The 13,147-nt window shown below is 53.0% G+C and overlaps 1 protein-coding gene across 1 annotated transcript; it reads left to right on the forward strand.

Annotated features, from left to right (window-relative positions):
- The first annotated feature begins 2,991 nt into the window (after positions 1-2,991).
- DYNLL2 (dynein light chain LC8-type 2) lies at positions 2,992-6,615 on the forward strand. The gene is made up of 2 exons (XM_005424382.1): positions 2,992-3,144; positions 4,735-6,615. Exons 1-2 carry the CDS (start codon positions 2,992-2,994, stop codon positions 4,870-4,872), a joined length of 291 nt encoding a protein of 96 aa, XP_005424439.1. The 3' UTR covers positions 4,873-6,615.
- The last annotated feature ends 6,532 nt before the right edge of the window (positions 6,616-13,147 follow it).

Raw genomic sequence — 13,147 nt, forward strand, 5'->3', positions numbered from 1 at the left:
GGAGCGATCGGTGCCCGCCCCTCCCTGGGGGGACGCGCCGCTGCGGAGCCGGTCCCGCTCCAGCCAAGGTCACCGCGGCCTCGGGTGCCCCCGGAGCTCCCCCCGTGAAGGTCACACAGGGCTCCGGCTCCCGGGAGCCCTGCGGGGGAAGGGGCTGTGCCGCACTCCCTCCCAGGGCCCTTTTCGGCCAAGGTGGTGAATGCGGTTCGTGGAGGGGTTGGGCCGCGTCCTCAGTCGCGAAATTCATGCTGTCCGGATGGTGGAGCGATGGGTGCTGGGCTCGGGCCCCGTTCCGAGCCGAGGGATCTGTACTGCCCTGGTGGGGAAGTGATGGGTACTCCCATGCTCGCGATCCATGCTGTCCTCATGGGGGAGGTGGTGGATGCTGGGCTTAAGCCCCATCTCATTTCTAGGGTTCTATCCTGCCTGGAGAGGGAAGGAATGGTTGCCAGGGGGCTTATGTCTCCTGCTCTTCCCAAAGCCCCAGCTTGTCCTACTGGAGTACTGGGCTTGAACATACAATTAAGACCTTATCCTACTCTGGTAAGGAAAGGGTTGGATGCTGCCTTGAGCCTAATTTCTCTCCCAAGGCCTCATTCTGCCCTGGAGCGGCAGCTGGGGCTGTGGTCTTCCTCCTCACAGACCACATCCTGCCCTTGGGGGAAGGGGGTGGCTGCTGGAACTGTAATGTTACCCCTTGCTAGGCCCATCTTGCCCTGAGATGAGTGCTGGGGCTTTGTGGTTTTCCTCAAAGAGGGCCAGATGCGGTGGCAAGACCCCGAGAGCCACCTGTGATCTTGTGGTTTAGGGTTGTGCTATGTCTGTGGTGCTGCTGTAACCCCCAGGGAGTGAGCAGAGGCTGGGGCCCTACTCTGGTGTTCAGCTGGGTGCTGGGTGTGACACCGGTCGCGCCCCGCCGTCCCCTGCCGTGGTGGGCCGTGGGGGATGCTGTGCCCTGGAGCAGTGCAGGGGAGGCCTCGTGGCCAGCGTGTGCAGCCCTGCTGAAGGATGATTTTTTTTTCCTCTGGCGCTGTCACCCGCGGCAGCACAGGCCTGCACTGGGATGCTCCTCGCCTAGACAATGAGGAGGGAAGGTGCCTTTTGCAGGTCACTGTGCCTGGTTATGCAATGGCAGGTGCCCTCTGAACTTTGTGAGCAGTGCAGGTGTGTGAAGGCCTGGTGTGTGTCAGGGCTTGCTTGCTCTCTTTACCTAAAGAAGCTTTCCTGGAAGAATGACCCACAAGTGGATTTCTGTTGCTTCCTTCTTCCTGTGGACTGGACACCCAGAAGACTTTTCCAGGGGATCGTCAGATTCCTGGGTGGTGAATCCAGATCTACAGGCAGTGTGGGCTGTTCTGAGCTGTGTCTTTTCGTCCCTTGGCTTTTGTGCTGCAGGCAAAGCCCCACTGGCTGAAACCATGGCATGGAGAGGAGCAAACAGCCGGGAAGTGGCTTTTCCAGGGCTGTGATAGGAGCATGTGCTCTCTGTTGGCAGTGGAGCTCAGTTCCTGTCATTCCTCCCGCTGCTGTTAGTGTGTGTTAATAGCAGTGCTCTATTAAACACTATATCTAAACTGTATAAATTAAGGTGGCAATAGGAGTCTTCAAGTGCAGGCAGAGGGAAGAATTGGAGTATTGTAATCAGAGGGCTGCAATTATGTAACCAGATTCTCTTTCTCTCTGGGTAGCAAGCTCCCTTAATTGCTGTAACAAAGCTACTCCTTCAGTTTTCTGGGGCTCTTCCAGGAAGTGATCATTGCAGCAGATTTTTTTCACTCCACAGCAGAGCTAAAAATGTGTAGTTTCACTGTTTCAAAACACACTTGGTAGTATCACTCAAGACTTAAGAGTGCTGTAAAAGGATTTAGGAAACTTAATGGTGCTCTGCAGGCTTAATTGGAGGCACTCCTTGCCATTAAGAAGCTTATTCCCACAAAGTTTTAATGTGCTGGGGTAAGAGCTGCTGCAAGGTGAGCAGCTGGATCCTCAGGTAACATGTGCCTCTCCAGGCCTTCAGTGAGGAATGGGAATGAGGGCTGTGGTGCCCAGAGCAGGCCTTCATGGTGGGCCTTCTCCAGGGCTTGAAGAAAGACTGCAGTGTTGGGATCATGAGATCCCAGTTTTCTAGGATAACAGGAACTGTGCTGGGCACCTCCCTGGAAAGGGCATGTCACATCTGAGGCTGCAGTGGCTGGTACAAGGCAGTTTAATTTTGAGAGCAAAGGGGTTGCGCACCTCACTCCTGAACAAGTCTGGGACTGCAGTAGCATGCTGGCTTTGGCATCTGTGTTGTGGTTCCCAGTTGAGGAGGGGGCGGGAAAGGAGAGCTTTGCCAAGCTCTGTCCCTGTGGTGGGACCTGCTTCCCCTGCCCTGTTTCCAGGCTGCAGTGTGCTGTTAACCTGCTTCTGGCTCATCAGACTGGCTCTGTCCCGTGGGAGCAGCTGAAGGCTGGGTTTCATGGCACAGCAGCAGGGAAGTGAAGGTGTGATGATGGCTGAATGTGGAACAATGCTCCTTCCAGGGCTAAACTAGCAGCCGGAGCTGTGACACCTGGGATGGGGTAGAATAAAAGCACTGCTGCTCTGAATGTGCTTCCTGAGCTCTGTGCCCGTGCAGACAGACAGCCTGGGATCTGTTGCTTGCAAGGCTCTGAGCAGGGGATGTTCCAAAACACTGGTACACCTGGATGGCAAACTTGGCTGTAGCCTATTGATGTGCAGGAGGGCTGTGGCTCTCTGCAGATCCCGTCTCCTCCCACACATAAGCTTTTCCTGCATGTGGTGATGCTGGACTACCTCTGCTCTAACCTCCAGCCAGTGCTCCAGCTGTAAGGGGCACCTTGGCCTGGGGCTGCATAGGCAGCCCCGATAAACTCACTGTGGCCATAGCAGGGTGTGTGGTATCGCCTTGTGACGCAGCCTGCACAGAAGGGACAGCCCCTGATGCACAGGAAGCAAAGTCTCCTGTTTGGGAAGGGATTAAAGGAATCTATGTTCTGCCTTAGGTTCACCATGTCTGACAGAAAGGCTGTGATCAAGAATGCGGACATGTCCGAGGACATGCAGCAGGATGCTGTAGACTGTGCTACACAGGCCATGGAGAAGTACAACATAGAAAAGGACATTGCAGCATATATCAAGAAGGTAACTCCGGGATGAGGGTGCTGTGCTGGCTGCGACTTCCCAAAGCTCCTGAGTCTGTCAGGAGCTGAGTGGCTGAGGCTTCATGCTTGCGTGCTGGGAGGGAGAAGATACTTGGCTTCTTGGCTGCTTTACTGCTGTTTTCAAGAGGATGGAGTGACTTCTCCAAGGTCAGGGGAGGGCTGTGGCAGAGCTCTGGCAAGCTCTGAGCAAACTGCAAGTGCTGTCCCTCAGGATTTGCCAGCCTGGAAAGGGCTGGCAGCTGCCTCTGCTTAGGACTTGCTCCACAGACCTGCAGCCCCAGTGCAGGTGGGATCACCCCGATGTTTCACTTGGTGGGCAGCAGTGCATGTGTGGCTCTGGGATGGGCCTCGTGCTGGCTGCTGGAGCTGTGGAAGCTGCTGTGTTAGAAACAGTGCAAGCAGCTGCCCTGGCTGGTGAAGAGGTTCTCTCCCCATTTGCAGCAGTCTGTTAATTGAGTCTCATGCTTGATGATGGCACCTGGGGAGCTGTTGGTTCCCCCTGTAGCAGCTTCTCAGAATGGTCAGGAAAAGTGCTCTTGGAGGAGGGAAATCTTACTTCAGAGGCAGTGAAGTCCTGGCACCTGGGCTGGTGTTTGGGCCTTGCCTGTAATCTAAGCTTGAAGGCAAAGGATTCAAAGGTGTCTCCTGACTTCTCAGATCACTTTGAGGCATGACTTAGCTCTAAGTGCTCGGGGCAATGCAGCCTGTAAAGTGAGGGAGTGCAACAGAAGGCATCCAAAAAGAACTTGGCCTTTATTTCATGAGAGTGTGTTGGGAGGAGGGAAGCAATTTGATGCACCCTCGTGCCCTGGCAAGAAAGCCTTTTCCTTACTTCAAAGGTTACCTGCAAACAGCTCAAACTCTTCTGCTGTCTGAGAACTAGAACTGGCTTTAATCTTGGATGTTGAGTCTGTTCTTCTGGCTCTGTCTCAGGGGAGGGAAGGGTATTCTTGGGAGTTGTGTGTTAATTAGAGGGAGGAAAATGGTCTTTAACCCTATCCTGGCTGCTAAGTAGAAGACTGTTGAACCAGCATTCAGCTTGCTTACCTCTGACCTCTTGGGTCTTTGCTCTGTGGCCTGTGACTCTGCCTGCTCATTTTCAGCACGGATTTTCTCCTCTTTGTGTACAAGAGTCCCAAATAGCAGAAGCCAGGCTTTTCTTCCTTCCTTCCTTTTTTTAGGTGACCTTTAAGCTCAGATGCCTTGCTGGAGCAGACATGACAAAACCTCTTTTTATTTTTTGTGAGTGGGTTTGGAATGGGAGACAGTTATTCCCCTGATTAGCCTACACGCAGGGCTGTACCAAGGAGAGCTCTTGCATCTGCTCTTCCTGCCCAGGGTGATGGTGCTCCAAGGCTTAGAAGATGTTTTGCTTGTGTTGAATCCTTCAGACAATCCAGTGCAGAGGTTTGGTTGCTTGATTTAATAGTGTCTTGCAGTGGGGTATCTCAAGATGCTGCAGGTGGGAGGAGAGGTGATAGTGTGTGAACAGAACCAGCTCAGAATTTGTGCTTAGGACTATTCTGATGTGGGCTTTCTTGGCCTTAATGCCTCTCTTCTCTTTCTTCAGGAATTTGACAAGAAATACAACCCAACTTGGCACTGCATTGTTGGCAGAAACTTTGGCAGCTATGTAACACACGAGACAAAGCACTTCATCTATTTTTACTTGGGTCAGGTTGCAATTCTTCTCTTCAAGTCTGGATAGGAAGTAGGAGCGATTGAAATTTGGACTGTAATGCACTGATGGCTGAAGCCACGACTCCCTCTAACATGGCTATGCCGCTGCATGGACTGTATACTATATTTAATGTGTATATGTTGCAGTAAAAATCTACTTCTGTTTAGTTGCCTGGGAAGAAGGCGGCATTTTTTTGTTACTGCTTTTTTTGGTTGTATTGCACTAGGAAACCTGTAAATGCTTAAACAATGGCCTTTACGTGGGAAGAAATAAAACTATTCCACAACAGCTCCCTCACTGGTAACTCCTTCTTTGAGGCTGGGAAAACTTTTTTGGGCAGGCCAAAAGCCCCAGACTTCCTTACTGAGTCCTGTTAGACTGTTAATCTTGCAAAGAGGAGCAAAGCCAGTGTGAGCCTCTGTCCCACCCTGCAGACTGTAGAGAGCTGGCTCTCCCAGTACCCTCGGGGCAGGTCTCAGACCTTCTCTGAAAGCTGGTGGGGTGGCTCTGGGTGACGTGGCTTCCACACCCAAGGTGATCTCCACCTTTGACTGTGATACAGGCTTGCAGCTGGCACCCCTCGGTGTTCTTGCTCAGTGCCCTTCGCTGTATTTTTGGCTCTGCTGAAACATTGACCTAGACTTGAGTAAGCAATTCAACGTGGTCTAGAAGGCTTCAAATCCAGCCCCTGAGTTCCTGCTTGTTGCAGAAAGCAGCAATCCTGTGGCTGAAGTCTTTAGACCCCGATACTGAGTCTAAAGCCACGTGGCCCGGCCCCGCAATGGAGTAGGATATCAAATTGGTGACTACTGACAACAGCTCTATTCGGCATGTTTGTAGCCAGTTGTCTCAACACTGCCTTAACTTGATGCTCTCCTTAAAGCAAGCTAGTCGTGTGGAAGACTTGTAAGTGGCCACTGTCTCTTTTTTTCTTTTTTTCTTTTATTTTATTTTCTGTAGCTAATAAGCTATTTCCGGAGGATTGTCCTCTATGTTCTGATATCTGCTTTTGTTCTTAAAGCACAGTACCAAGAAGTTTAAATTTACATGTGTTGTTTGTGTGAAGGAAACTCATGTGACATCTGCTTCAAAGGCAGACAAATGTCTTGGTCTCCAATAGGTGCAGCAGTGATGTTGTCTTAGTACGTACTGACTCGGGATTACACTGCAGGAAGTTCTGACCTGGGTGTGCAGAAATGCTGTGTGATGGCAAATAAATCCCTGGTGCTTGTTATAAGCTCTAATTATTGGTTTGCTGACTAATGCATTGGCAATACCACTGGGCTGGTGAGCCCAGGTTGTGTCTCTGCAATTAATTTGCTGTTGGGAATAAATCATTGCTGGGGGCAAAGGGCAGAGTGAAGGGAGCTCTTTGTGAAATGATTTGGTGACCCAGGTTGATGACTTCCTGAAGTAAAAGTCCTTCTTGTCTCTGTGCAAAATCCAAAGTATGCCTAATTTTGTATTATGGGTAGAACAATGTTGTAACTAGAAAGAATGTAGCTGTCATAAGTTCATGTCGATGGAAATGTCTGCACTGGGATAATGTGCCTTGGACTGTCTGGGGCACTCGTGTGGTCTTGTCTCTTCAGAACTCCACTCTGGGTCTGAAAGGAGAATGTTTTGGGTTTGTTTTTTTCCAAGCATGAGTCTAATGTGAATCTGTTCACGGTCTCTCGTGGAGCAAGATCTGTTCCCTTCATAACTGCAATTGCTCAAATACCATTTATTTTTTTTTTCAAACATTAAAGGTGAATTGACACATTTAAACAGCCTCTGGTTTCTTCTTCCTTACCAGCTTTCCTGAGCAAAGCCTGTCCTTGTCCAGAGAGGCTGAGCAGTGATTTCTGTGCCCAGGAAGGTGCTGATGACCTAAAGAAGGCAGGTCCGGGAGGGAGAAATGACCAGAGGAGCTTAGGTGGTGCCTGTGTGCTGGTGCTGACCTCCAGCTCAGCTCAAAGGCTGAGCCAGAGGGGAGGGATTGAGGGAATTGTGTCCTGCTGCACCCCGATGAGATGCTCTGTGCCAGGTAACCTGGATCTGAATGGCTGGGAGCTGACTTCTTAACAGCTTGAGGCAGCCAGGGGCTGGTACAGCAGCTCCCTGCACAGGAAGGTGTCTCCCTGCTTCTCAGGAAAGCAGGCTTTCCCTTCAGGCCTCCTCCCCGTGCTGGAGAGAAAGCTGAGAGCTGAATCTGATGTGTTTAATGCCTCTCACGGTGCGGGGGCTGTGGGCTTGCCCTTAAACAACCCCCTCAGCTTGTTATCTTGCTCCTGATGCAACCTCAATGTGGGGTTGTGGCCCGGGTGATATTTTGGAAAAGCTGTGGGCTCTTCCCAAGCACAGCAGTGTAACAGCTCTGCTGAGGCACAGTAACACCAGCGTGAGCAGCGTGACTCAGCCCCGGCGCTCCATCCGCACGGGCTGAGCAGCACGGCTGTTACACACGGCCCATCTGCTCCAGCCTGCACCTGCCAGTGCCCCAGAGCAGGGGTGGTTTCCACTTTAGGGGAGCTGGCAGTGATGCTCTTTTCTCTGTAGTCCCAGCCTTTTAGCTGGAAGGGGAATTGCTGGGCTTGAGCACCAGCTGGGCTGTGCTGGGGCTCTGCATTCCAGGCCTGGCTCAGGCTGAGTTAATACTGGCTCCAAGGAAATGTGCAGTCATGTGGGGCTGGGCCAGTCAAGATCCCCTCTGTACACAGGGCCCTCAGACAAAGCAAGAGGCAGAGAAGTTGGATCCTGAACCCCAGCTGCAGTACAGGAGGCTGCTGATCCAAACCTCAGGTGAAATGCTTTTGCAGCCTGAGTTATATCTGGGAAACCCCCATTCCAGCCATGTGTCCAGGGGCTATGGTACTGCTGGAAATCCACCTCTGGTGGGATGGGGAGGCCCTGCCAGGGCTGGAGGGATGGTGTGCCCTGGAGCTGACGCACACCAGTACAAAGTGGGCTTGGTGCTTCCTTGGATGTGTCTCTGCAGCAGGAGTCCTGCTTCAGGCTGAGGAAGAGGAGCTGTTGCTCACATCTTCAGGAGCTAGGCAGTGAAACAGAGCAGTCTTTCCCCTAAACCATCTTCCTTGCATCACTGGGGCCCTGGAAAACACAAACTGCCTGAATTTGAGCAGTGCTTCTCTCTACACATCTGAGAGCAGGGGGAGGTTTGATCATGGAGCTGTGCCCCACTTCCCTCCCCTCCCACTCCCCAGCAGCTGACAAGGCTCTTGGCTTTGACTTTTTCCATTGCTGGGCTCCACTTTGTCTCCAGTTTCCACCCGGCACAGGTGTCCTGGATGATGCCTCGGAGCATTAACTATTTCCATGCTGGACAAACCAATGGCGTTCCTGGGATGGCTGCTCAGTTTCAAGCTATTTGGAAACATCTGGATCTGGGACATGGACTGGAAGGTATGTATCTGCAGGGGGATCATCTGGAGGAAGAAACTGCTTCCAGATGTGTTTGGGCAAGAATGCTATTGAAATGTAAACTCAGTTTATGTTGTGCTGCCTCACAAGTGCTCAGAAAGCTCTGGGTGCAGGGGAGGGACTCTGAGGCTGCTGCTGTGGGCAGGCTCTGGGTGCAGATGTGCCTGCAGATGTGCATTCGCTGCGGGGAACCGGGTGGTTTGTGGCTGGTGAGAGTGTCACATTGTTTTCTTTCTTACCAGCCAAGTCATTCAATTCCTCATGCTGAGTATTCCTTCCAGATGTGGAAGTGCCTTACAAAGCAGAGCTGTGTGGCACTGGAGAGCAGAGAGGCTGGGGCTGGGGAGCTGTGCTCTGTGGGTATCACTACTAGACACTGCCTGGGATTCACCCTTCTGCAGAATGAGCACTGTGTAAAGCCATGGGGGAAGGTGTCAGTCCATCTCCCTGCCTGCCTGGTGCAATGTTCTTCCCCTTCTCTGTGACCACTCTGGAAAGGGACACGTGGCATTCTAGGCCTGGGAGTTGCACATTGCTCCTGTGGGAACAGCCAGGCTGCAGGTCAGGGCTGTCCTTGTCTCCCAAGCAGCCTGCAGCATTGCTGCTGCAGTGTTGTGCTCCAGGCACGTGCAAGCAGAGCCTGTGGCTGGAAAACCCAGTACCCAACAGACCTGTTCCTTCTCCCAGTGCTTTTGCAGGTGATTAATGATGACGAGAGAGAGCATGGAAATCATTTTTATCTCACTTTCAGCCTCTGCTGGGTAAATCCTGAGGAGGACAGTGGCACACAGTGAAGGAAGCAGGGCTGTGGCATCCCTGCCCACCCAAGGTTTCCCTCCTTTGTACTATTTATTGAGCAAGGATCCTGACACCCTTTCCCAGACAGTGAGTCACAGCAGCTCTGTCTGTGCAGAAGCCATGTGTCTTGGAGCACTTTGTAGATGCAGGAGCTGCAGGAGCCTCGCAGGAGCCAACTGTGTTTATTAAAAGATGATCAGATGTTTCCTTCCTTAAGGCAGTGTCTAGCTGAGGCTGAGTAATAACTCATTACCAACGAGACAAATAACTGCTTATCATCAGGTCAGTGCCTTTGCCAGCCCTTCTGGTAGTGGTGGCAGGTGCTTTGAGCATGGGTGGGCTCAGCACCCAGAACAGGGGGTAAGAAGACCCCCTCCAGTCCCTGGGGCAGCCTGGGCAGCCTCAGCCTCTGCTCTGCTGCTCAGTGGGGTTTGGCCATGGATTAAGCTTGGGGACCAGCTTTATCCAGCCCTGGTGCAGCATGTTCCTGACTGCTGGAGAAGCCTTTGCATGCCACGTGGTTCCATCCTGGTGCTGGGGACTCAGAACCAATGTGCCAGAGCTCCTTGTGGCCTGATGGAAAAATCAGCAGTGGGCCAGGGCAGTGTGGAGAGGCATCCCAGGAGCACTGTGGGGCCATGGGTGAGGTGGGATGTCATGATCCCCCTTGTCCCCTGTCCCCACATGCCCCATGCTGACAGGGCTGGGGAGAGGCAGAGCAGGGCCAGCTCTCATCCCTGGGGCTGAGACCCTCTTGGGCTGGCTCAGAGGCTTTCCTCAGACGCCATCCTCTGGTGCAGCCACCGCGGTCCTTCCCTGCCAGATGCCATGGCATCTCTCCATGTCCTTTGTTCCCTCCTTGCTCACGCCTCTGCCATGATTTATGGCCGTTGCGGAGCAGCCTGGCTGCGGCTCCCCCGCCTGTCCAGACCCCTGGGCTCCGAGCCCTCGCTCCCAGCCTGGGGCAGGGAGCTCTTGGGCAGTGCTCTGACCCCCCTGCATTTGGGCCCCTTGCATTTAACCATGTGCGTGGCCTTTTCTTTCACCTCCTTCCAGCCTGGGTGTGAATGGAGTGCTTTCAGGGGGAGGAGATTGCTGGGAGCCCAGCTCTGCCTGTGCATTGGTAGCAGCCCATAAAAGCATCCCAGGAATTCGCCTTGGCGGCCCTGTGCGGGGTGAGCCAGTGAAAGACGCCCTTTGTTCCTGCAGCCCGGTCCCACACACCCTCCGAGGGCTGGAATCTGCAGAGCTGGATGTGTGCTCCCACTGCCTGCCACGCTGCACTCAGGCCCTCGGCAAGAGGTTTTCCCACATCTCACCGCGGCCAGGGTGAGCAGGGCACTGAGAGAGGCTTCCCCAGGCTGTACCGAGCCGGGCCTGTGACCCCAGCCTAAGCTGAGTCAGAGGGACGGAAATCCCTTCTGCAGGGCTCCCTCTCCCCGCGGGGTTTGGTGACAGCTTTGGGGTGTGATTCCCGCTCCAGCAGGGAGGGCCGGGGGCTGACTTGGAGCCAGGCCGGCCCCGCCGCAGCCTGCACACAGCCGGCTGGCACCCGGCCCAGAACATGGCTCTGCAAGAGAAGAAATGCCTTTGTTGTTGTTGAGGAAAGCCCACAACGCTCCGACAAGGACACAACCTCTTCCTAAACCCTGCTTTCTCAGAGGGTTCAAAGTGACCTGGCCAGAAGCATCTGCTTCTCCATGGGTCAGCCTGGCTGGAGGAAACCCTGACCCACCTTGCAAGAGCTCCCTCTGAAACTGCCGTTTGCAGGGGCACCGAGGGATGTGGCACCCATGTGGTCCCTTCCAGAGGGGTGCCCACCCAGGGGTGCTGCTGGGGAGCCCCTGGAGCTCTTCTGGGCTGTCATTTGCAGAAGAAAAGCTTTGAGTGAATCAGCAAGGGGGGGGGCGGGGGGTGCCAGACCAAGCCTTGGACACTGCCTCTGTCCTGGGCAGGACTGACACATGCAGTTCAGGCAGAGCCTGGGCTGGCTAAAGATACCATGGTACTTAAATATTTTATAGAAAATCATTAAGCAATTAAATCTGGTGGATCTCACATCATAGAAAAGCAGCTTGAAGCCTGTGCAGTAAACAGGGCAATGCTTCCTGCTCGTTTGGGATGTCTTCTTGGAGTCTTAACTACAATCCTTGCTTCAAAATAACTATAATTATCTCTTAATTGCCATTATTGTTTAACATTTTTAGTATTTGCAAGTGCAAACTGTTACAGTTTTCCATGCAGATACAATCAGTAGCCGGGGCTCACAATGAAAGCAATTAAAATCCTGTGATTATCACAAGGCTGTGTGTCTCTACACCAGCTTCAATCTGCATCACTTGCCAAGATGTAGGCTAGAAACTCAGACAAATTTAGCATTTATTTAGTAACCCAGCAAAGCTACTACCTCTTGCTGCCTCCAATGATTTGCATCTACGGCACTTTTTGGAAGGACGGGAGCAGGGAGGGGAGGGGAAAGAAAGCAGTTTCTAGAATACATCCCAGGAGAATATACAGCAAGAAAAATTATGCACATGAATTATGCATCTGAATTATGATTTCACTCCTATTTTTGTCCGGATTAGCTCATGTTTGGTGTGCATCCCTGGCAGGGTGCTAGCAGAGTGTGCTCCAGCTCCCAGCAGGTCACTGCGGCTCTGGGTCCTGTGGTCCCTGCTCCACTGGCAGCTGCTTCCCAAGGGCTCCCGGAGCTTCCTGGGGATCCAGCCCCCCAGGAACCATGGCAGCCCCTGCTCCTGCACCCCTCACAGGCTGTGCAAGTCGTTTTTCTGTGTTAATTGAATGCCTCTCTTCTGTAAACACACAAGGGATGACAGCAGATTTGGGTGTAAACTAAAAAAGCAGGTCTGCGCTATTTTGTACAGAGGGGGAGGTGTTTGGAGGCTGTGCTGCCACCAGCCAGCCTTCAACGGTGTCCCCCGGGTCCCCAGCATCTCCTGGGGAAGGCAGAATGGAAACATCTTGGCCTCTGCCAGCTCTGGGGAGATAGACCCAGGAGAGAAGGGGAAGGTAGTATCAAAATCTCACCAGATGCAACTGCAATCCCAGCACACACTCAAGTAAAGCCAGCAATCCTTCCAGGAAAAACTGCTTGGGAAACCTCAGCTCCCTTCCCGGGAGGGCTGGTGACCCCAGGTCATGGATGTTTCCAGCTGTAAGGAATTTCAATGGCCCTCCTTGCCATTAGGGAGGGAATTATCCTCACTGGCCAAGTCAGCAGGGCACCTGCACCCAGGTGTGGGGTCCAGGCTGGTGTGGGTCTGAGCACAGGGCCATGTGGGGAGGCTTGAGGGGCTGGGAATGCTCCCTGGCTGGGTCCTTCCCTCACCAAACTGCATGTCCCATCTCTGCTCTGCCTTGGATAACACCCCTGACATCCCAGCAGTTGTTTGCATGAGAAAATGAGATTAGGAAAGTATTTCAAGCATTTGTGTCTGTTGCTCAGTGGCAAACAAGGCTGGAGCCAGTGCTGTTTGTCCTGTCAGCTGGCCCAAAGCTTGGGAAAACAGCTGGGAAGGCAGTGGGAGACACCCAGCTAAGCACCAGGGGCTGAATTTGCACAGACCTTTGGAGAGTGGGAAAGGTGGAGCTGGTGCAGGCAGAGGCACTGGCTGAATCCCCTTGCCAGGGATGGGGTACCTGCATGTGCACATTTGTGGGTACCCCTGGGGCTCCCTGGGATACCTCAGAGGATTGGGATTTTTCTACATGCAGGTGTTTCCCATCTGCTTTGAAATGCTGCTGGTAGGAAGTGAAAAGTCAGTAAATTTGGGCAGTCACAGGAAAGAGGAGCAAAGGCAGAATTAATGGAAACAGGCACCTTGGAAAGCCTGGGCTTGAAAGCCCTGAAATTGCCTGCTGAGATTTGGGCTAGTTGTGCTCCCAGAGTGATGAGATTAAGATGAACTCTCCAGTCTGCCTTTTGGAGGAAGGACACAGCTGCTGAGGCAGAGAGGCGAGGAGGAGGCCAGGAGAGCTGCAGCAGCTCCAGGTCACCGTGTCAGCAGGTCCCTGCCACATCCTGGCGCTCTCCTGTGGCTCCTGTTCACCTTGGTTTCCC

The sequence above is a fragment of the Geospiza fortis genome, unplaced genomic scaffold (assembly GCF_000277835.1).
Source record: "Geospiza fortis unplaced genomic scaffold, GeoFor_1.0 scaffold538, whole genome shotgun sequence".
In the NCBI taxonomy this organism is placed as follows: Eukaryota; Metazoa; Chordata; class Aves; order Passeriformes; family Thraupidae; genus Geospiza; species Geospiza fortis.

What these genes read in the sequence shown, in the direction of transcription:
- DYNLL2 (XM_005424382.1), top strand. Translation starts at nt 2,992, where the DNA reads ATGTTCTGCCTTAGGTTCACCATGTCTGACAGAAAGGCTGTGATCAAG. An exon ending in TTGCAGCATATATCAAGAAG is followed by an intron (nt 3,145 to 4,734) that starts GTAACTCCGGGA and finishes CTCTTTCTTCAG; the next exon opens with GAATTTGACAAGAAATACAA.